The sequence below is a fragment of the Ceratina calcarata genome, unplaced genomic scaffold, assembly GCF_001652005.2.
Source record: "Ceratina calcarata isolate Rehan_Ccalc_2016 unplaced genomic scaffold, ASM165200v1 scaffold232.2, whole genome shotgun sequence".
Lineage (NCBI taxonomy): Eukaryota > Metazoa > Arthropoda > Insecta > Hymenoptera > Apidae > Ceratina > Ceratina calcarata.
In genome coordinates, this window is record NW_017145072.1 from 110,936 (window position 1) to 135,206 (window position 24,271).

The following is a 24,271-nucleotide window of genomic DNA, read 5'->3' on the forward strand; positions in this document are numbered from 1 at the left end:
CGTACGTTGTCTGAGCATCATCGACGATGGTTTGCCGCACGAACCGAATCATCTTTCTTTCCTTTTTTCTGTTCGTTTTCGAGGGGGAAGAGCCAAGAGCCGTGAATTCTCTACAAGCATTTCCCTTCTATCTGATCCACGGCATCGCATCGGCCAACCTCGCTTGACCATATCCCATCGGTATCAGTTTAGTCCTGAACTGTACGCCACACGGATTGGTTTATCATCGGCACCGTTTGTTTCTCGTTGTCGTTTTTCCAGTTATCGCGAAGATGTGCAGTAACTTACTGTCGACCGTGCTCGTGAAACTATCGCTAATTATCATAGCGTTCGCGTTCAACGAGGATCTCTACGGTAAATAGATCTTTACACGGCCCGTCTCCGCGTGTCTCGCGAACTCAAAATAATTATCCGGTGTCAGAATGACCGTCAACTTATTTGTAGACTCATTCTTCTTTGAAGAGTGCAATTAGGAGCGTTTGAACGCTGTCAGAGTTACATACACCTATTTACCCCGATTCTTCGCTTTAACAAAAAAGAACGAGTCTCCCTATTATTTCTGCTTTGTTTGGTGGCCAGAATCACGACGGGCTCGTTTCTAGTCAAAAGTTCCATAAAAGCGTGATTGAATACTTTCACGAGTGAACCAAGTGTATAGTGAGAGTAAAAAGTGAATATGCATAATGCAGAATTTCTTGTAATATATTATATATTATTGCCTAGGGTGATATCTGTTGAAAGTAAAATTCACAAGTTCTCATTTTGTCAGTCGTATAAATCTTAAGTACATACAGAGTCGCATAAATCGTATGTACGTTCACGAAATTCTGTGATTCTAATTTGTTCATTTAATTCTGACTCTTACTGTATTCTACATAATATGTAATGTGTACATACATCTTGCATGTGCTCCGGTGACGTCATCGAGTTGCGAATTTATGTTTCGTTCTTTTTCTCTTCGACGAATGACTGTACGTGGATTTCCTTGAATATTGTCTGTTACTTGAACGGAAAGGCAGATTTAAAAACTTGAAATTCTGCTTCTGTCAAGAGAATCGAGTATCCTCTCCGGCAAGTTCAAGGTGACGGTACGCGGTGTAAAGAACAGAGACTCGATACCAGGAAACGCGCACGACTTGGAGTTTATAATTTATGTCGAAAGGAAATAAACAGATCTTTTGTTGAGCACGAGTTTTACTGAACGTTATGCAAATTTTCTTTCTGATGTTCTTTTTATATTTATCCTGATTGCGTTACGAGTTCGTGCGAACTTTTACCACGTAGCGACTGTACGATTCTCTTTGTTCTCCGCAGAAGGGAGTCCGTGCACGTTGGAAAATGGAGCTCCAGGTGTCTGCAAGAGGTTGCCCGATTGTCCACCTAGGTTGGCCGAGGTGGAGGAAGGCAAAAGGAGCTCGTCCCCTGTGGGAAGATGCGGGTTCGACGATTTCATCGAAATTGTCTGTTGCCCGGCGAACGTTTCCCAGAAAATATTCCGTCGTCCTGCTGAAGTTGGTATGCTTCCTAATTATTTAGGACTCGAAATGATTAATTTTATTGATAGTATAATTATTATACTCATACGAAAGCTTGTACGTGATTTAAAATTATATTTTCGTTGATGCACTGCGTGTCATAAAACATTTTAAATAATTGTTTACTAAAGAAGTTTACGCTTCGGAACCATTTTTAACGAGCGTAATGTGAAAGTTCACAGTCATTTATGACATAATTGCGTCCATCTACGGAGATTTATGGTTGTGTACGAATCGTGATGTACACACGTGTGAAGAACAGACGTAATGGTTCATTCACACTTGTAACGTGGAAACAATTTTATGTATAATGAAAGAGAGGATATAGCAACTGTCGTAAAACCTCGGGGTTATTGCTTCTCACACCTTTGACGAAAGAAGCATTCTATTATTGCTTTATGCACTTTTTTCCACTATATGCATTTTTCACATTTTTTATATAAATAATTTTGCTATAAATGCATAAAATCTGCAGTCCAGTGATGACATGCTCTATTTGCTATCCCGTTATACTCTGGTATCATAGAGATTCCCACATCCAGTACTCAGACAATTAAGTTTATAGTGCACGATAAGTCATTCGGGGAAACTCTCGGGACTTTTCTCCTTTCAATTACTGATTTCATTCGAGGAAAATGGGAATTCCTACAAAGCTGAAAACTAACATTTCTGTTGAACTCATTAAATGGGTTTAAACCAAAAGAAGAAATGATCACCTGTTCCCTATTTACAATTACAAAAATTTATATTTGTTTTATGCTAATTAAAATTGAAAATAATTAGTTTAAGAATGTCAAAGTACAAAATTAAAGAATTAACAAAAGCATAATTTAAAGAATTAATATAATTAATAATTCGTATTAGTATAATTTGAAGAATTAGTATAATTAATAATTCGTATTAGTATAATTTAAATAATTAGTCTAAGAATTACGTCAATTTTTAAAACTTTTCTCGAGTTTAAAAAAAATAGGGATGGAGCGTTTGATTGGTCTAAAATGCACGATAACATGATTTCAGCCTGCGAGCAATACGATACAACGATAGGATCAAGGAACGGAGAATCGGGCGCCGAAGATTTGACTCTTCACATATTCGGTGGAGTCGAGGCACGGTCCGGTGAATTCCCGTACATGGTAGCTTTGGGATATCAGAACGACGTGGGTATTAAATACAGTTGTGGGGGTAGTTTGATATCGTCTCAACACGTGTTGACAGCAGCACATTGTGTCAATAATGTAAATGAGATAGTGCCTATTGAAGTAAGTATTACTAAAATTTCTTAAAAAATGCCTAATTAATAGTGACGATATGAAATTATTTTATGCTTTAAATTAAACGAATAGTAACTATTAAAGTAAATGTCTCAATTTCAATGTCGAAATTTATCTTATAAATATTAACCGGATTTTAATGAACTTTTCAAGGTACGGTTGGGAGACGAGAGTCTCAATAGCACCGCGGAAAGCGTGCAGCGAATCTCGATAAGCGACATAATATCTCATCCGAAATACAAACGCAGCGCACAGTATAACGACATTGCAATTTTGAAGCTGAAAACAAAGGTACAGCTATCCAATACAGTGAAGCCTATCTGTTTGCAAACCAGATCATTGAATCATATGACAGTTACATCGAGAACGGCTTTAGTAGTGATCGGATGGGGTGCTACGAGCTTCGACGTTGAGAATTCTGTTAAATTAATGAGGACGCATACTCTCAGGTATTACGACACGAAATCTTTATGTACAAATATTTATTATCATCGCATGTCATAAATATGATATTAGGTAATTAATAATTATATGAAAATTCAATCTGGAAAAGTGATAAACTCCACGTGTAACGTATAAGACAAGATATTAAAAACTGCTTGGATATTTCAACGTTTAAATGATGAAACAAATGTTTATTTAAAACGCATTCTTTAAACTGATTAAAATGTTTTATTTTGTACAAAAATCCGCAGTTTACTTATGGATTAATAAAAACTCTTGAATGAGCATGAATTAAATATGTATTAATCTAAACTTATTTGAAATGACAGCGTCATGAGTAGGGAGGATTGTGCGAAGTATTACTCCGGATTCCTGAAGTTACCTAGGGGTATCGATGAGAACCTGATTTGTGCTGTAGACAGGAATGAAACGAGAAGATCTGACGCTTGTCAAGGAGATAGCGGAGGGCCGCTTTTAATGTTGACTGAGAAAGGCGATAGAGTGATTGGAATCACGGCGTTTGGACAGAGTTGCGGTACCAAAGTACCGGGTGTATATACCGCCGTGTACTCTTACCTAGATTGGATCGAGGAACATGTGTGGATAGGGGACAAAGCGAAAGAAAGCCGCAAGCTAGAACCGCCAACACAAGGAGTCGTGAAAACGGGATTCATTAATATTACGATCACGTATGAATGAAATGGTATTCACTCATGTTACGAATTGTAAAATGTCGATAATGTGTACATTCCTAATGGAAGTTTATTTTTAATGCGGAGATTACTGTGCGGAATGGGATGTTAATCGTATGAATCTTATATGAACGAAGATTTGATTGTTTAGATTATTTGAAAGACTGATTAGTGCATTATGGGATTTTGTGGACCACAAATTGCTCTTTTTTTTTTTTTTAATTTCCGATTCTATTGTGAATCACGAATGTATTTTAACATCTTTTTAAATCAGAATAACTGAATTATTATACTACAAACTGAAACGATTTTTGCATATTTCGATGTTTCTAAAGCTGCATCTACTCTATACAACAAAATGTGTTACGAATCTCCACTTGTTAAAAACCTTAAGGTAGTTGGTCTCTCTTTTATTGATATTGATTTGATCTCGAAACGATCTGTCTTTCCTACCATTTCATACTCATTATCCGAGATTCTTATTATGTAAAAAATGTTTCTCACACATAATTTATCCAACGATTGCGTTTTATCAAATCAACATTTTTATGATATGAATATTTTATATTTAAAAATGATTCTTTTTATTGTTTTAAACGAAGTTATATCTGTGAATCCTTTCGATGTGCAACAATGTGGACGGTTAAAGAAGGTGTGAAGGCGGAACGAAAGAGGGATGTAAACATTAACAAAACCCTCTTTTATTTATTCACATTCTGTACAAATGTATTTTACATAATATGTTACTGTGCCAACTTAAGTATCGGGCGCCGATTTTTAATACTCTTGATACGAAGTACAATTGTTACAATCGAATGTAAACGATCTTTAAAATAAAGTAGAAAACTTTGTTAGAAAACATAAAGGAACGTGTTGTACTTCTCCGTACAGAATAAGAAGTACAGTTCCGGAAGTAAGATTTTTATTGAAACATTATGGACGGAACAAGGGTCTCGTACCTTAAAATTGTTACTCTTTTAACATACAGTGATACCCTGACACATAAAAGCACACCAGCACCAAGATTCAAAGCGATCCCAAGTAATAATTTTGCTGTAACGAGTTCTAAATTTACGAGTTCCCAATCCTTCCTGAAGGAAGCGATTAATATTTCGCGATCCTTAAAAATTATACATGTATACTGCAATACAGTTAGATATACAAATTCATATCTCCCGTCGAGGTAAACATAGGACATCGAAATCCTTATTCGTTTGATGCACGTAGATAACAATTATGGTACAGTGTATTTCGTAGGTACATGCACGATATACGATTTAATACTGTTACGATTTCAGGTGCAATACGTAGTAGAGAGTACTTGGAGCATACATACTGGAGCCAGTTTCCATATATGTCAAAAGTGTAGAGTAGACAGACTCATAAAAAGAGAGAAATGCAATTTATCTATAATGCAGATTCTACATGCTGCTTTCTTTTCGCAGCACCGGATTCGCCTGCACCTTTCTCTATCAAATTGCTTTGCTATCTCATTGCTTATTGACAAGTAAGGCGAGTGTTGTAGCCAATACCGTGCTGTGAGAGAGAGGTACCAAGTACCATGCAGCTGAGCATTTAGCTTGTGAAGCTGCCTCCAGTGATATATGTATGTTTTAAGAGAGAGTATTCAATTTACAATCTAACGAGCGAATTCCAAAGAATTTCATTGTTCCACCGAGCCATTCGTCCATGACGCGTATGCATTTCAAATGAAATTAATCGGGAGTCGTTCATTATAATGCCGTAATGTCTTCCCATTACATCACATCTTTGAGAAATTCCGTGTGTATAAATTGCGAGGAAAAATACGAAACAATATTCCCCGATACATTTTCTGAATAAGGCATCTGCATAAAACGTTTTTCTTTTCTAATTTACATTTAACCATCTAAATAGATATGGTACATTGTTGATACCATGGACAGTTATTGTAATCGACTATTACTGAAGATAAATTGAAAATATATTTAGACCTTTTCAAAAAATGTACAGGGATTTTACGATCATCCTGTATTTTCATCAGATTAATTATTAATAAGTACATATTGAGTTCCCATCACCCACAGAAACATTTCAGTTCCTCAGCATCAGATCTTTTAAATCATATCGAGAAGCAGATTCTGCAAGAATGATCTAAGGGTATAATTAAAAATATTTCCAATTGATCGATTCAATCAATTGGATTCCTTAATACATCGAAAAATCGACTATTGATACATAGAACGATTTACATAACTGTTACAAGTTGTCTCGCAATAAACATTTCAAGCAAGCAAATATTTTTGCATTTACAAAAAAATAGTTTTTGTATTTTTAATCGTTCCCCTGACATTTTTATTTCAGATTAATTGAAAAGCTATGACCTGCAACAGTTGCGTCTTACGACGTCCCGTTGTCCCTAAGCAAACTAAAGTAACATCAATTATTTGAAATGACACGTTTCAGAAAGAAAATTCGTGTTCAGGCCCCATCGATAAAAGACGATCCCCGCTACACTATCTTTCAATTTCAACCCCATTTAGTAGCTATCGTGTACAATGATCTGAGTAGCTCTAAAGCCCTGTTGTCCGATGCGGACGCCTCGTCCTCCTGCAAGGAATTATTCCCATCCGTCGCGGCCTCCTTCTCCGACCGTCTTATAATATTTGCCGAACTTTCCGTGGTAGTTCGGAATTTTCGACTTTTCCTACTTCTGAACGTAGTCACCGGGGGTTCTGTGACCACCACCGGAGTAGTGCTTCTCACGTGATTAGTCGACCTAACGACTGGCGCGCTCAGCTGATTAATCCCAGCAACGATGTTCCTGGACTCCTCGGAGGAGAACTCGCTCACGGGTAATTTAAGCAACGCGTTCAGCAATTCATCTTTCTCCCGTTGCATCGTTTTGTTCGTCGGATCGCTACAGTGTCTTATTAGAAGCAACACCAGCTGCCTGACAGTCTCGTTGCTATCTACCTCTTTCATCACCCTCATCAGCGTGTTAGTGCTCGAAACATTTAGTTTTCCGAACAGTCTGTCGGCGATTTCGTTTTCCGTTCCGTTCAACGCCGCCTGCGGTAATAAAGTCGCTAGACTTTCCTGTGGCAATGCTTTCGTCGACGTGATGCTGGAAGTTATGGTAGTAGTGATGCTGGACTTCGTAGTGATCAACGGTCTCGGTGTCACTGTACTGTCAGCGACGAATGACGCTGGTAGCAAAGAAAACGTAGTAGGCGAGTCCTTGTCTCTAGATAATCTCTGGGCAGGAGGTGGCAGATCCTCGTCGTCGATGAACGATTCTTCCGAACTGCTGGATATGTCTTCACCCACGGAACGCGTGTTCCCATATTCCTGGCTGTCGGTGACGGCGAACGTTCCCGAGGTAACGGTCGAGCCGGAGTCCGGCCCTAAATCGTGATTAATCCTCTGAGGATCGACGAACACAGAGGTCTTCCATAAGTTTGTCACAGCTGGCGACGAAGTCCAGTAATCGCTGTCCTTAGTCTCTTTTTCGTTATTTGATTCGAAGGATTCGCTGGAGTCAGTGTTCTCGCAAGGTGTAACATCTCCATTAGTGGTCGTAGGCACCGGTTCAGTAATCCTGAGTGTTGAGGTTTTCTCTGGTCTTTCGGTGGTCTCGGCTACGCGATTGTGAACATTTTTTAGATTCGCGTGGCTACTTCGTGAAATTCCGCTTGATTTTGACTCGGATAACTGCGATCTATGACGGGATGCCTTACGAGGTTGAATAGTCGAGGTCTCGTAGCTTTTGGTAGAGCCTAACGTTGTAGCGCGGGTGCTGTGCGCTGAGATCGGAGTACTAGGGTAATTCTCTGGATTTAAGGACGCCAGAATCTTGTTGTTATCCTTTCGAATCGATTCCAAGTAGGTGTCGAAGAATGGAGGAGTCAATTGCTGTTCGGGCTTCCTGCTCGATGATTTCTTGTTCCAATTGAAATTAATCATGTGCATGTGCATCAAGGGGGGAGAAGGAGTAGGCGAGACCACGTAATTGTCACTCGCGGGGGTGATAGCAAATAATTTCTCTTCGTACGATTCGGTGACCGTCGTGGCGCTGTTATTTTGGAACCCACCGACTCGATTCTGTGCCCCAACGTCTTCGGAGCTATCATAATTATCCGTTGCTGTCGATTCCATATTGTTCTGATTAGGAAATCTGCTCGAGTCGCTTTCATACGGAGTACTGTTTTGTTCTACGGTAATTGTAGTCTCCGTTGGAGGCAAAGTAGTCTCGGCATACGTATTAGCTGCGTCTGTGGTATGTTCGAAGACGTCTTGTGAAGAAGTTCTAGAAGTAGTGTAATAACTGCTAGGCAACGTGCTCAAAGTGTCGTAAACGTTTTCCGTAGTCGTGGGAGGTTCGAACGTGGTGGGATAAATAGTCGTCAGTTTCTGTCTGATGTCGTTAGCGTCTTCAGAGTAATCTAGGACTTCGTCTCTTTCTCTAATCAACAAAGTGTTGTTTTCGTCGAAAGGATAGTCCGTGGTAGTTTTCCATTCGTCAGTTTCTTCCGTACTAAGAGACGGCTCGGTAGGTCTGATTTCTGTGAGGACCTTTTTGAACGCGTCTGGATCCAGCAAATAAGCAGACAGAGCATGAGTGAACACTTGCGCCAATTCTCGAAGCCTGGTGCTGTTCGATCTTCGGAGATCGTCCAACGATCCCCCGCTTTGTTGAAGCTCCAGGTCATCTTCGTAATCGTCGTATCCATTCGAGTTGTCCAAACGATCCTCCATGGTCACGTTGTTAGACTCCGCAGCATCGTTCAGTTTAAATAAATCAGCGTACGAGTTGAGAGTGTGCTGCGTCAGAATGGTAGCCGGAACTTTTACCGCTTCGTTAGTCTTTTTAGATTTCTGTACAACCTCCACGGATTCTATGGGTGAGTCAGTTGTTTCATTCGAATCAAAGTTCTCAGTGGCTGTGGAGAAATACAAAGCCAACGAGTGCAGAGTGGAGACTGCCGGTGGTACGGAAACGTTGAAAGTCTTGTCGGTTTCCTTTAATGCGTCGGATAAACTGGGCACGCTGTTCTCTAGGCTCTTGAGAGAGTTCAACATACTGATCGCGTGTTCCCTTTCGGACAGACGGCCCGCGTTCGGCTTGATTTTGCTCAAAGATGTCGGGGCGGGGTACTTCAGTCTCGGTTTTGGCGAAGTGTAAGTTGTGGTGTAAGTAGGCACGGTGGGGGTGTATGGAACAGGCTTAGAAGTAGTACTGGCGTAGTTCTTTGTAAAAGGAACGTAAGGACCCAATGTAGACATCACTTTGCCCTGTTTATACGTAAAACTTCTATCATAAGGACTCAAATCCTTTTCCGTCACGGTATTCGGTTGGTAAGCCAAGGTGGTTCTAGGCTTGTCCGTGGTCGAGCTGACGAGGTTTTGTCGATAGCCCGGCGATGCCGTAGAAGGATTCTTATTACTTCCTCTGGTATCGCTATTGAATTTATTAAACTGATTGCTGTTCGTGTTTCGAGTTACTGGCCGTTCAGTAGTACGTCCGAAATTGTTGCTGCGAAAAGACGCAGTCGGTGTAGGCGAAAAATAATTGGTCGTGTACCTTTGCTGCGAAGAACTCGGTGTTAAAGTGTTCTGGCGATAGACTTCGGTAGTCGCATACGAGCGGGTCGTCGAAGGAATCGTTCCTACTTTGACATTAGCCACTCTACTAGATTCTCTGGTATTATAAGTATTCTTATCGACGAAACTACTTCGAACGTTTGCTGTTTGTCTTCCGTTCCCACGATACTCGTAATTACTGTTCGCAAATTCGAGAGACTCGGTCACGGATTGTGTATCGAAGTTAGTAGACGAGAATATGTTCTCCGTGGTGATATCGTCGTTGCACGGGACTGTAGTCGTCTCGTACTGTGTAGAAGATGTGTCGGTGTAAGGAACGAAATCGGGTCTCTGCGTGGAGACGTCGTTTTCGTTGTCCTGCCTCCACGTGGTGGAATCGTAGTTTGGACTTCGCGTGCTGGAATCCCGATTAATGTACACTTGATAATAATACTGATGCGTATTGCCAGTGTTCTCGTTGAACCGATTCCTAGATCTGCCGACGAATGCCGCGCTCTCCGCGAATTGTTGAGACTCTTTTATAGGGCTGGTATTGCTCGCTCTGAAGGTCGTCGATTCTGTATAAGCCGGCGTGGGTCTAGTAGCGGGGAGAGTACTGTTCCTTGTCAGACCCTTGAACTTTAACTTCTTTAGCGTCCCTTTGTCGTCCCGTTGATTATTCTGGTTTCTGTTAGCGACGTTATAATTCTGAGCCTTCTTCGGTGTACTATAATAATCCTGACTGGTCGTTGAATGTCTGTTGACGTTTCCATCCTCGGTATTTCTGTATTGACTGAACTGCTGCTTCAAATTAGAAGACTGTTTGGGTTGGAACCCGTTGGACTCGAACAGTTGATTACCCTCTTTCTGCGCATTTGATTCCTGATTGAAATTATTGCCCGAGTCGTAGTGTCGGGATGGTTTGAGTCTCTCTCTGTTCGGTTGCACTTGATTCTCTTGCGGTGGCTCCTCGTACGGTTGGATCCTCCCGTTCTGTTTACCGTCGTAATTGAGATTCTGCACGTCGTAGTAATCTTGCTGTTCCCCTTCGATCGACTGCTGGTAGTCTGGTCTCGGCTTTCGTGACTCGGCTCGCCGTTTCTCGTCCTCGAGGAACTGTTCGCTACTCTGCTCGTACAATTCCGCGGACTTACTGCAGTCCACCTTGAACCACCAATCGCATATTAGCTGCGATTGCTGGAAGATGGTACCGTTCGGGCATAGGAACGATATCTTCCGTCCGTTGTCGCAAATGTGGAATACCTATAAAAAACGAGTCGACGAAGTTCAATTACACGGTCCAACGTAAAAACATTTTTTTCATTCTATGCAATAATCACTACGTGATTCTTGTAGACTTTCTAATGACAAAAATAAATCCGGAAGCAGGATTGCTCTATCGTTTCCGAAAAATAGCGGTTTTTGTAAAAATGTACGATTTTTGAGGAGAATTAAGTATTATATGAAAACTTGAAGGGCGTTCATTTTTTAATGAACAGACAGAGGAGACTTTTCATAATATGTCGATTTAAACCACTTATTTATTTATTACACGGGTTAAAAATATTCTTTCCTATACATAGGAATGTACAAGAAATGATGGATTATGTAATAAAGTAATACATAAGAAATTCATTGTAATGAATCATTCCTCGCTTACTTGACAATTCGTTTCCAAGTCCGCGTAGTAACCACCTTTTAGGCCTCGGCAGCTAAATGAGGTAGCCGGAATCGACGTAAGAGCTGGGAAATCTACCCCGGGCTGTCCGGTAACGCCTAGATTAAAGGAAGGAATTCCTTAAAAAAATGTAAATTTTATAGAAAAATAATAGATAGAAGAAAAAATTGCAGGAGTAAATACGAAAATGGTTTCATGCGAAGATATCATTAGGTTGTGGAGTTCATGTAGCTATAGAAAAATTTGGTATATTGAAAATATAAAGAATGTATGTAGTGTGCAGTGGTTTTGAAGAGTGAAAGACATAAAAAGTTATACAATTCTAAAACGTGTACGAATATTTATGGACTTCATTGTATGTAATATGCACGTATACTTTTGTAACTGATTTGAGATAATACTTGGCAACTATTCAGTATGGTCTCTACTTGTTGCACATCGATCGATAGATATCGATATCCCGTCTGATTTACCCGGGAGAATCATTTGTCACATCGATCAAAGAATACAGAGTGGATGTACGCGTTTTATTCTATTAGGCTAGAGGAAGCTGAAGGAGAAAGCTGGCTGATGCAGTGCTTATGCAGTATTATTAATAATACCCGCTCCTTTGAGCCATTCCTTGAGAAGATCCGCGTTGCCGAAGAAGACTGGGAAATAGAGGCGAAGAAAGTACGTTAGTGACAGGACGGGAGAGAGTTAAAGAACAATTAATTCAATAGGCGTTAGTAAATGAATTTAGCTTTTAGGAACCTTGATAAACTTGGTACTCGCCATTCTTCTCCGGTGCCAGTCTTTTCACTAGCTTTTTCAATGACTCTTCGTTTTCTACGGATGCCCCTATATCGGACAAATTGAACTCTGATAGGAACCCTGGCAGGTTTACATCTTTGTTACTATTTTCTGACTAGAAGTGAAACCAATAAAGTTTAATCAAACATCGTCAATGGTAAATTAATTACTGTACTGCGGATTTTATACATTTGTACGAAAATCAGATGTGCAGAAAATATAAGTATTTTTATTTTCAATAAATCTCAAATTAGATTTCATTCCTTAATGCAAAAATGTGAGATGATTAGTGAAATATTTTATAATATGTCAAATAAGATTTAATTTTGTAAAATATTTTGTATAAAAATCCGCAGTTTACTAATTACTATGTCTATTAAATAATCCGAGGATATTATGAATGTATTTCCATGCGCTATACTATAAGACGGGAACGTTAATGAGCAATCATAATCACCTTTGTTTCACAATTGCCGACCATGAAAGTGACCATCGAACCTGAAACACCGAAGGATACGTAGTTGGTATTTCAACAAACGAGATTTACATTTCCTTGTAAAATGATGTTTCTTTTTTTACTGCGTGTCTATCGTTCAATGACACGACGTAACATTTGCGTAACATATAGTACATACATACGAATAGATAGATTAAAATAATGCACTCAGTTACAGAAATCTTGAGTACAGAATATTGGGAAATAATAATGTATGACTGTTTTTAGGGTAGATTTATGAATTCACTAATTTCAAACAGAAATAAGAAATCGTAAGTTGTAACTGTATTACAAATCATACTTACATAAAAATAAGATTACTTCGAGGTAAGCCATTCCTGATAAATTGTTGTACATGATTCTGTAACACAGGAAGATTAGTTTTAAAAATGTAACAATTCTGAACTACTATTCTTCTTTAATTAATATATCTGCAAGGTAGAATAAATATCAACATACATATTAACAAACTATTTCTTGTCATTTATGAAGCTGAAAAAAGATTATATAGAGAATATTGATAAAGTCTCTTTCTATAATTAAATACAACACGAAAAAAGGGAAAATGAATAAAGACATTGATGATTCCCACGATAAAAACATTGCCGAAACCCGGGATCGAACCGGGGACATTTAGATCTTCAGTCTAANTTTACTAACAAAATTTTTATTAAAAATTTTTAAATTTAATACGATTTTTCAATTATCATTTCAAGAGGATCAAATAATATTTATAAAAAGCTAGTTACAAATTAATTACATAATTCAAAAGATAGTATATGATTGAAAGAACGAATCATTATGTTCAGTTTTATAAAAGCATATTGAAACACCAACTTGATATAATAAGACACTTAACTGAGATAGAATAGAACTATTACTGTATCATGATTCTCTGTCACGATTCGACGAGAGCCGATGATAGGAGAATTATTAGAAGTCGCTCCATCGTTGCAACAATTCCGATATCTAATTTTTCCATCAGATCGAAGAAACAGATTAACCGAAAGGACGGGTAACATAAAAACAAATACAAATATCATCACGATTTCCGGTTGGCGATTCCCACTTTCCCACATTAATCGTTAGCTCTGCACATCAATCAATGACGGACGATCGTATCGGCCCGACTTCACCGAGGAAACGTACCGCTCGATCGCGATAACCGACGTAGGTTTATATCGTAGCCGGCGATTACCCGTGAAATCGATTATCCTAATCAAATCCCTGGCCGTGGTAATGGGGTCTCTATTACGCGGCGAATGGAAAATGGCACGTTACGTAGTCGTATATATCCATCGGGCCGCGTGGTGTCCGTGGCTCAGTGACATTCAATCCGACATGAAGATCGAGCCAGGGCTCGTTGTCGGAAGAAACAAATCGCCGCGTCGTGCTCGTCCACCTCCGCCGCCGCCGCTTCTTCGCTTCTTCTTTGTTGTCACGGGGCCGTGACGCAACCCCGAAGACGGTAGAGAACATCTTGTTCATTCTCACGGTTCACCGATTCACCGGACTTTCAAAATGATTACGGTAGTCATTAACTTGCCGGTTGGCATTTGATGCGACGCGCAATTTATGGTTAATCCTTTGGTCGAACCGCGATGAGTATTATAATGACGTTACTTTCACTCTCTCTTTCTCTCTGGAGGCCCTCCTATCCGTCCCGATATAATTCAGCTCGTTTTTATTCCACGATCAGCCTCTTCGCCCATCCTTCAGTATTATGCTAGTGGTCGATTGATATTAGACGTTTGACGACCGGCAGCCGCGAGATCCACGACCCGACCGGCGACGGAACTTCGTTTCTCTTCGGAGTCACACAATACGCGAGAACAGAGTTTTTTTCGGTTAACGATCTGTTCACACGACGCGACGTAACGAGCATTCGATTGTTAGGGGTTGTGTACCTGTACGGTATCAATTTTAATTACACGCGGTTGCGGTATCGCGTTAACGAATCGCAATTTGTTCCTGTTATTTATTTTTCGATTTTCACGTTACACGCGGTTATTTAATAGAGGGATTAGGATCCTCGTTTTACTTTTTTGATAGAAAAGTTGTACATTTTTAACAGTGAGAGCGATTACTATCGTTCTTGTTGAAGGATGAACTATTGCATAGGCGAGCGCAGATATTTTAATAAGCTTTCCCACGTGTAAACTCCGTCCTTTATTTAACGTCTTTATCCTAATTACATAGTAACTGAAATAATATTACTATAAACTTCATCAGAACTTCTGCACTCGACGAAACGTTAAACATGCGAAGCGAGGAGAATGGTTATTGAAAATGTAGCTTTATTAAAAAGTTTCCTGCATTATGGAACGAGTCCACGGTCTCGCAACGATCGTTATGCCCATCCTCTTCTCAGGTAGCTCTTACATAGCATAATTTTCGAAGTATGCATGTCTAATGGAGGACATTTCGAGTTTCCAGCAGTCGATCCCGAGGGTTTCAATTTCGAGCGGGGAAAGGACGAAGGTTCGCCGGTACACAAGCGGCGCAGGACTCAGGCGGATACCTGGCGATGTTGAAACAATAGCCGGCAGATAGCGAAACAAAACTTGGCTGGCGTCTTAACGAGCGCGTACTCGCATACGTACCGCACCGCCTTCCTCTTTTGTAATGCTAATTCAAAGGAGGCAATTATTTCAGGAGTAACTGGTAACCTTCTGGTTTCTCGAACGGTGCGACACCGGGAATCGTTCTTAGCAACCGAAAGGTACGCGCGAAACTTCGTCCGAAATCCCTTCCCTCGCTGCTCCCGAGGAGACTTTATAAGTCAGATCGTTCCGGTAATTATTATTCCAATTCAATTAGTAGAATTAATTATCGTCGGATGGTGCAGGCGTTAAAAATAATTATAGTGAAATATTGTTTGTCGTTAGGCGTGCAATCAATACCATTTCTTTCTTCGACGACCTTATTGTTACTTTAATTAATGATTATAGAGTACAGATTGAATCTATACTTAAATAGATTCGCAACAGGAAGTTCTACTTCGGTACTTTCGATCCTTGTGTTCTACGTATTTAATTAAAGTAACGCTGTAACACGTAATATACAAACACGTAGTCAATGTGTACATCGATAGACTGTGGATTTTTATCCAAAGTAGAATATTTGTAATAGCAGTTTAAAAATTGTTTTAAATAGCAGATTCTTTTATCATTTAAACATTGCACTCTCCTTTTGATATTTTCTATATTTTTATACGTCGCATGGAGCATTCATATTTCTTGTAGATTCACTTTTCTTATAAATGTAAAATATTTAAACAAGCAATAGCAGAGATCCGAGATATTTCACTTAGGAGACAAAAACTGCATAAGATCGCTTAGGTAATAATGCACTATTACCTGAACAGTAATTGTGATTAAAACTAATCGCGAGGACGATCAGTGGAACGGTACATTTCATTGAGTCGCACGTTCGTTTCCGGTTATTTTCTTCGCTTTGCACGCTCGAAATCTAACGAGGAGAGTATCGCATTGAAGGTAACAATCGAATGCACGAATCGAGTCGCTAGATTATTATCGAACGACCGCCTGCGTGTGCTGCGAGAAACGGATTTACTTTTCCTGGTGAAGTTGAATCGGGAAAGTGGAGCTTGGCTTTGGGAAGAAACAGGCCGATTAACAAGAAGACTTTATTTAAACGTTTCATTTTGAAAGAAGATACAGAGAATTGGAAAATGAAAATCGTAAAAACCAATACATGAACAAAAAAATCGATGATTTTGTGGTTTTTATTTTTACTGTTCTTCGTGATTGAGAATTCATTCTGTAATTATAACTCGAAAAATTCCCAACATCGGAGCTAATAGTCTCGAGGCACGTCAGCTGTACTCGATTATCTTATCAAGAATGTTGAAACCGTTTAATGACTGCCTTGCAACGAACTTACCTAGATAATAACAGGCTAGATTAGAATTTAAAATCAACTTTTCTATCATTCGGTTCATGATTAGATCAAGGGAACTTGCAATTCATTTCTTCGTCGCGTCGTTTAAATAAAAGAGAGTACATTTACGTGTTACAATTATTACCATCGATCTAATAAATGAATTACAGTAATCGTAAAAGAAAAATGATTTTCCGTTGAAAATTTTCTCTCGTTCATTGTTCGATTTGTAAATTTGAAACAGACAACGAGATCTTTCTCCATTCGTTCAGCTTCGACGAGGCGAATAATGACGAAGTTAATTGCATGAATCAGCCGTAACGTTTTTTCAAAGCACTTACGGCGTGAAAAAATGAATTTTCCTTACCATTGAGAATTTCAGAAGGCTGAAACCACCATTAACAGTTTTTTATCTTACATCCATTGATCGTTTCATTTATTCATAGTAAAAATTTCATTCTTTACAGAGGGAACAAATATTTATAAAGGCTTCATTTTCAGATTCCTTTAATGAACAATATTTCTAATTTTTTCTATTGTTATTGACGACGATGAAGGATCGTCACGTTTTTTGAAGTTTTTCCCATGTATTCGTGCTATCTTACGTAAAGCATTGTATTCATTATGGGAGAGTTCTTCTAGCTGATTGTGTTCCTTTCGTGTCTCAATTTTAATGCTATAATCCTTTCATATACCTTTAGTTATTAGACTGCGCATTTTTTTGTTCCACCTTGTACAATTTTTCCAACAACGCCAGCAACATGAAGTATCACAATAAAACGTTTCATTTTGAAAGAAGATACAGAGAATTGGAAAATGAAAATCGTAAAAACCAATACATGAACAAAAAAATCGATGATTTTGTGGTTTTTATTTTTACTGTTCTTCGTGATTGAGAATTCATTCTGTAATTATAACTCGAAAAATTCCCAACATCGGAGCTAATAGTCTCGAGGCACGTCAGCTGTACTCGATTATCTTATCAAGAATGTTGAAACCGTTTAATGACTGCCTTGCAACGAACTTACCTAGATAATAACAGGCTAGATTAGAATTTAAAATCAACTTTTCTATCATTCGGTTCATGATTAGATCAAGGGAACTTGCAATTCATTTCTTCGTCGCGTCGTTTAAATAAAAGAGAGTACATTTACGTGTTACAATTATTACCATCGATCTAATAAATGAATTACAGTAATCGTAAAAGAAAAATGATTTTCCGTTGAAAATTTTCTCTCGTTCATTGTTCGATTTGTAAATTTGAAACAGACAACGAGATCTTTCTCCATTCGTTCAGCTTCGACGAGGCGAATAATGACGAAGTTAATTGCATGAATCAGCCGTAACGTTTTTTCAAAGCACTTACGGCGTGAAAAAATGAATTTTCCTTACCATTGAGAATTTCAGAAGGCTGAAACCACCATTAACAGTTTTTTATCTTACATCCATTGATCGTTTCATTTATTCATAGTAAAAATTTCATTCTTTACAGAGGGAACAAATATTTATAAAGGCTTCATTTTCAGATTCCTTTAATGAACAATATTTCTAATTTTTTCTATTGTTATTGACGACGATGAAGGATCGTCACGTTTTTTGAAGTTTTTCCCATGTATTCGTGCTATCTTACGTAAAGCATTGTATTCATTATGGGAGAGTTCTTCTAGCTGATTGTGTTCCTTTCGTGTCTCAATTTTAATGCTATAATCCTTTCATATACCTTTAGTTATTAGACTGCGCATTTTTTTGTTCCACCTTGTACAATTTTTCCAACAACGCCAGCAACATGAAGTATCACAATAGATTCATAAAAATAAATAATAAAAAATTAGATTTCCAATGTAGATCCACCGGCAGTTTAAAATTAGTTCATAGATTTTCACATTGCGCAGATGAATCCTTTGTGAGTATATTCTATCGGAATTAGCTGGCTCGTTTTATTGGCATGAAAGTAACACTTTTCAATTTGTCTCGTTCCCGTGATACTCAACGCGTCATGAGAACGACGTAAGTACGTCGTTTTCGATTCAGGAAACGACCGAACGCTCGGGATCGTTATAAAGCGGCACCTTATGAAACATCCTGCTCGCGAATATGTATCCGACACGTATGCAAGGTACCAACAAGACTTTTGGTCGTACTTTCAACGCGACGGGAAAGACATACTCGTCTCAGCTAAGCGGAAGCAATAAGCGAATACATGCACCCTCGTCCGCTGATAGAGCAATTTGATGAAACGTACATCCGTATCAAGGATTGTCCAATCCAGTTATGATTAGAATAGGCGATTGTTCTTAATGAACTCGAATTCGTGTTCAGATTGAAATGATGATTATGAAGACACTGCGAATTTTTATATAAAATAAAAGATTTATGATTTCAGTTTAATATATGTATTTTATATTTTCTTTTATCATTTACATACTATAATATGTGCACAGATATTCATATAATTCATATGAATAGACATTTGTTTTTAATAAATTCGAACCCATGTTTAACAATTTCAGACTGAAATGGTAATTATAAAGACCGCCGATTTAATTTAATAAATTGTTTGAAATTAATTTAATAAACGTATTTTATATCTTTTTTTAGTGATTAAACACCGCAATAGTTATTCATATAATTCATGCGTTCTTGTATATTCCGCGTATTAGAAAAATCTTGTGTTGTACAGTGTAATTATTAGACTGCAGATGTTTAGGCAAATTCCCATCTTTACAAATAAAATTAAAGAAACGAAATGCATACAAGTACTCTATTTTGCAAATTTTTTTTACATATTACTGCATACTGAATTTCTTTAAATAATTAACAATTCCCCTAAATGCAATCCAGAGTCTAGTAGTTAAATAAATCGATCAAATTGAAATAGTATCATTCGTTGAAGTTGAAACGATCTTAAGACTTGATGAACAGAAGTATGTACACGTATAAAGATTTCGTGCGGTAATTGCCGATCCTGAGCCGCGGTGAATCCACCCGCGCTGCTAAGAGTCGAAGAAGAAAGGTCATTTCGGGTCACTCACCGACGCCTTCGCCAGCGAGGAAGATCGTCAAGATATCTCAAGAACGAATCTGATTACCGCCCCCCTGGCAAAGAGATCTTAGAAAGCAGCGAGCCAGCCACGACAAACCGATATTGAGTCACGTCGAGGGACCCGAGCTGCGAGTCTTCCGCGACGGATCGACACGATCCCCGATGCTGCTTAGCGGACGGAGAAGTGCGTTCTTGCAATTCGACAGGAACGATGTTTAAACTTAACAATCAGCCTGTTGGCGGATAGGCAGGTAATATTCCATCGGCGCGGCGGCATGCAATCATTCGACGAAATTGTCGCTCGAAACGGGATAATGTCGAAATAATAACGCTATGATTATCGTTTCGCAGGAAGAGATGCGACTAGTATTTCACCAATAATAAATAGTTACAAGTGTATCTCGGAAGAGTTTTTCGACTTCAGATTGCGCCTCTCCGCAAAGCGTTTAACGTAGCAATCAGCAACCGAGATCTTTCGCAAAGGTTTTAATAACACGCCTATTATAAAATACCAGGGGTGGGTATCGTCAGAGAAAGAGAGAGAGAGTCTCTTAAAATTGACAGCGTCCCTAAAAAAAAAAACATAGTCCTTTTTAATTTTATCATTTATCGTCGCAGCAACTTGAAATGATTATTAACTCGTAATCTTACAAAACTATTTTAATACCGAATTACATAAATCCGCGCATTAGGAAATGAAATGAGGAAGATGTTTATCATCGAACTCGTAATGCTCTCTTCCATGATTTCATTTGAAATTTACTAAAAAAAGAGTGACAAAACTGTTACGAAACGTCTCGGTATTTATAATAAGAAAATCGAAGGCCGGTTTTAAATTAATTGAATGCATCCCAGTTGCTAGGTGCATCGCGTATTGCTCGAGCCTGAGACGGAAGCGCGGCAAACGACTTGTACGATTTATCGAGCAGGCGTTTATCCGGAAGACGAGCCCACTTTCGCCGGCACACGTTATGTTACGGTTACAGCTGCGCCGCGCGTTACAGCTACCTACGACCCCGCGGGACACGACGACGACTTCGCACATACGATTGCGATTCCGCCGACCTCTCTTCCGAGAAGCAGCGAGCGCGATGAAACACGGTGGATTGTCCTCGCGTTTTCTCGCGTGATACGCCGAGCGGGGGTAGCAGCGTATAAGTACGCCGGCTGGTAAGCAGCCGAGCCACTGTGCTATGACATAAGCGAAATTACTTACGAACACACGTGCTACCGATGCCTATTCAACACACGCAGAGAGACGCCGGGCTCTGTCCGCGATCTTTATCGCTTGACTCGCTACTGCGATTATCCATTACGGGCGTAATCATAAAATAATGAGGATGATTTTCTAGGATACTTATGAAATGTTATATTCAACGAAAAGGAAACTGGTGTAGAGATAAAGAAAGAACATCGTACGGTTCTTCTTATCTCGTGGTTGATGTCGATTAACCATTTTCTTTCCTCCGTTGGTACACGGTAATTATGACAGATTGCACCCTGGAATAATGAAATACTACTCGTTGCGACCTGGGACGTTACCCTGCAATTTAGTACTGCTTGGAAGTAGGAAAGTACGTAGGGAAGCTGGCAACTATTTTGTCTCAATCAATGGTTAAGAGCTTCCTGACAGAATTCTTGTTAATTTGTTATTTTCTAAAAGATTTGCACTTTTCATTATGAGTTCTTAAATTATCAATCAACGAAAGACATCTGTGTTTGTTATAATCTGTTTATCATATTTAATTTTACTCTTTCATTTTTTAATGTCAGAAACAATGAGTAGGGGATGTACATTCTTCCCGACTATTTTGTCTTAATAAACAGTTAAGAGGTTTCTGACGGAATTCTTGACAGTTTGATATTTTACAAAAGCTTTTCGTTGTGAATCTTTAAATTACTAATCATCGAGGGAAATCCGTATTTTCTAGAATCTGTTTTTAAAACATTTAACTTTATTCTGCAATTTTTAAATGTTAGAAATAATGAGTAGAAAATGTAGAAAGGACCCAACTGTTTTGTCTCAATTAATAGTTAAGAGGTTTCTGACAGAACTCTTGATAATTTGATATTCTTTAAAAGATTCAAACTTTTCATTATGAATTCTTATATTAGTAATCAACGAGAGAAGTCTGTATTCTTTATAAGCTATTTATGATATCTAATTTTGCTCTTTAGTTTTTACATGTTAGAAATAATGAGTAGAGAATGTAGAAAGGGATGTTCATCCTTTTAATGGGTTCTACGCCGGTTACAGGATCCCTCGATTTTCCCAACGTGCATGATACTTTCTACGTAATACGTGGAAACAATTCCGTCAATTTCTCAGGAACGTAAAACGTTATGTCTTCGAATGCTAATACAACATCTCTATCCACGCCGCGGTGTACGTTGTAATAGCATCTTACGTTATTAATCTGTAACACAACGACTTTCTCCCGGGCGACTATGTAATAGAATTAGAAGGAAAAAAAAAGAAGATGAGGAATTTAGCTGTGCGCGCGTGGAAACCGGAACTCGGAAGCGTTATTTGGTGAATTTATAGGTTCCAACGTGCGTGACGTTACCGAGAAACGGGCTCAGCGAGGAGTACCGCGCGTTTGTGTGCGCGCGGGTTCCCTCCTTCCATGTATCGTGAGATACAACGCAATGTCGACTATGGGAACCCCTTTTCTTTATGTTTAATTAATCGCAGTCATAATTATATTGTTCGACGGTGTTATATTGTTTCGATGTTTAAGACGGTGATTTACGTCATACGTGTCACGAAAATAGGTCATTGAAAGGAAATTTTCAAACTTCTAAATCCAATTACTAAATTATACATTTTATACAAAACAGAAAATACAATCTAAATAAAAATTTCTTTTATACTTTCACAACAATAATTCAATTTTTATGTATATTTTTATATTTTTCATAGATACTTTTCTATAATTATTTAAAATTCTCAGTCTACTACTTACGAACTTCATATTGCAATTATTTGCAATATTGATAATTTCTTTATATTAGTGAATTACATCTGCCATTAATTAATCTTCTTTCAGATATAAAAGTTTACGTTTTCAATAAAAAAAAAACAAAAATTGAATTGTTTTATTTTATGCAAGTTTTTGTGTTTCTGCAAAGGTGTATAACTTTTAAGGAAATATGATAAAACATACAATTCGTTTTTTTAATCATACATTCTGTTAAACAATAAGATTGTTAACTTAATTTTTATTGAATAACTGATTACATTATTGGCTGGTTTGATTTTAATGAGTGAATCCTAATATACGACGCTATTAATGCGAAATGTAAATTTCTTCTTCAGAAATGAAAGTACGATCATTTTACTGATGGGAATATGGCCAAACTCACCATCTTGTGAATTTCATATTTAATAGATCGTTTCAGTTCGGTTCAATGAGAAATTTACGTGCGAACATGTCTGATGCAATCAGAAGAGACCGTGAAAGCACACGTTTGCCATAATTACAGATCGGAACTTTCGCAGGGTTCCTTTATAAATCCCCCTCGGATTCTAATAAAGTTCCTATCGGCTTTTCCTTTCCGAATGACAAGTTTTTATTCCTGCGTTACCGTAAAAGAATATCAATAAAAGCAGGAAACAAAGAGGAATCGGATGAACGATAAACGAGGAATCGTGGGGATGGTTTCAGACTTAATTAGTTTCTTCTCTTACGCTATCAATATCGTGTATTCTTGTAATTCAGCGGTATACATTTTTCCAATCGTCTTCTACTTGATATCAATGATGCGTTCAGATTCGAAAAAATAAGGATTCACTTCTTTTGTGCGTTTCATAATAATCGAGGAACATACCGCACTATTCTTTTTACCGCTAATCTTACCATTTTTTTTTTATAATGTACAACATTCTCGTGATACATATATACAGACAGGTAATACGTTCGTTATTGCTTTCGTAAATCAAAGTTCGATCAGATACTCGTCTACAGGACAAATGAGAGGATGCAATAACGGATAATAAAAATTCTACGGGGAGATAAACTGCTCGGGAATACAACGTATAAGATAATTGATACGAACACTAAGTCTTCAATGAAACGATCTCGAGATGTATCTATACAAATACCTGCATCTGCTGTACATACATAAAATAAAGAAGTAATCTATTCGTATCAGGTATGCTTGGGCAATTACACAGTTTTGCTACAATTGTACTTATCACTTATTATCACCGTCTAAATTATATCACTTCGTACTCTCTAACAGAAAAGCGTAAGAAACGTGAACAACGGGTAAACAGCTACTGTATCCTACGAACTTAAAACGAAATAAAAAAAAAGGAAACGTCGTTAGTTTTATTCATCGACGTCGCTCATATTCTACTAAATACATGTATTCATTCATTAAAATGCAAAATCACAATCTCGCACGTTCATATCGATATAGTAATGATAGTAGTAATAGTAGTAGTAGTAGTAACGCGCGTTACCAGGTAACGACAAACAGAAATCAGCTGCGAGCGATAAAAAATTATACATACATACGTACGTGCGTAACATCCGATATCTCTCTGGTCTGTTACCCTCGGATCACTTGTTCGTAATTCCTACGGAAACGGGTCGAGGGATACGACAAACGGCACACATCACCCGTGACGGGAAACGGGAAACGAAACGAAACGAAACGAAACGACGACGACGACGACGACGACGCTTTCGCCCCTGTTCGAATAGAACTCTGAACAGATATCACTGTGCAATGACCGGTACGTTAAAAAAATCGACTCGGTGATCGGAACGATGGTAAGTACCACCGGTATTAGCGGAGCGCGGAACGCGCGCGGGAGAACCAAAGTCGAAGGGTCGCGTCGCGA

The 24,271-nt window shown here is 38.5% G+C and overlaps 2 protein-coding genes and 2 long non-coding RNA genes across 7 annotated transcripts; 1 reads left to right on the top strand and 3 right to left on the bottom strand.

The window, feature by feature from the left end:
- LOC108622644 (serine protease snake) lies at window positions 1-4,810 on the top strand. The gene is made up of 5 exons (XM_018020671.2): window positions 1-354; window positions 1,315-1,515; window positions 2,556-2,797; window positions 2,963-3,258; window positions 3,583-4,810. The coding sequence occupies exons 1-5, from the start codon at window positions 273-275 to the stop codon at window positions 3,950-3,952; spliced, it is 1,191 nt and encodes a 396-aa protein (XP_017876160.1). The 5' UTR covers window positions 1-272; the 3' UTR covers window positions 3,953-4,810.
- Window positions 4,625-24,271, bottom strand: thw (chitin-binding domain protein thawb). Of its 4 annotated transcripts, none has more exons than XM_026811645.1 (7): window positions 23,947-24,271; window positions 12,779-12,834; window positions 12,435-12,475; window positions 11,960-12,092; window positions 11,788-11,835; window positions 11,168-11,283; window positions 4,625-10,770 (listed from the first exon to the last, which is right to left on the bottom strand). In XM_026811645.1, the coding sequence occupies exons 1-7, from the start codon at window positions 23,955-23,957 to the stop codon at window positions 6,454-6,456; spliced, it is 4,722 nt and encodes a 1,573-aa protein (XP_026667446.1). In that variant the 5' UTR covers window positions 23,958-24,271; the 3' UTR covers window positions 4,625-6,453. The 4 variants fall into 4 exon arrangements, with proteins under 4 accessions (XP_026667446.1, XP_017876147.1, XP_026667445.1 ...); XM_018020658.2 differs by having other exon boundaries at window positions 11,939-12,092; XM_026811644.1 differs by lacking the exon at window positions 23,947-24,271 and adding an exon at window positions 12,933-13,006 and having other exon boundaries at window positions 11,939-12,092.
- LOC113464029 (uncharacterized) lies at window positions 16,204-17,144 on the bottom strand. The gene is made up of 2 exons (XR_003388857.1): window positions 16,744-17,144; window positions 16,204-16,379 (listed from the first exon to the last, which is right to left on the bottom strand). It is a non-coding gene; the product is annotated as an uncharacterized LOC113464029 (long non-coding RNA).
- Window positions 17,229-18,753, bottom strand: LOC113464028 (uncharacterized). The gene is made up of 2 exons (XR_003388856.1): window positions 17,769-18,753; window positions 17,229-17,404 (listed from the first exon to the last, which is right to left on the bottom strand). It is a non-coding gene; the product is annotated as an uncharacterized LOC113464028 (long non-coding RNA).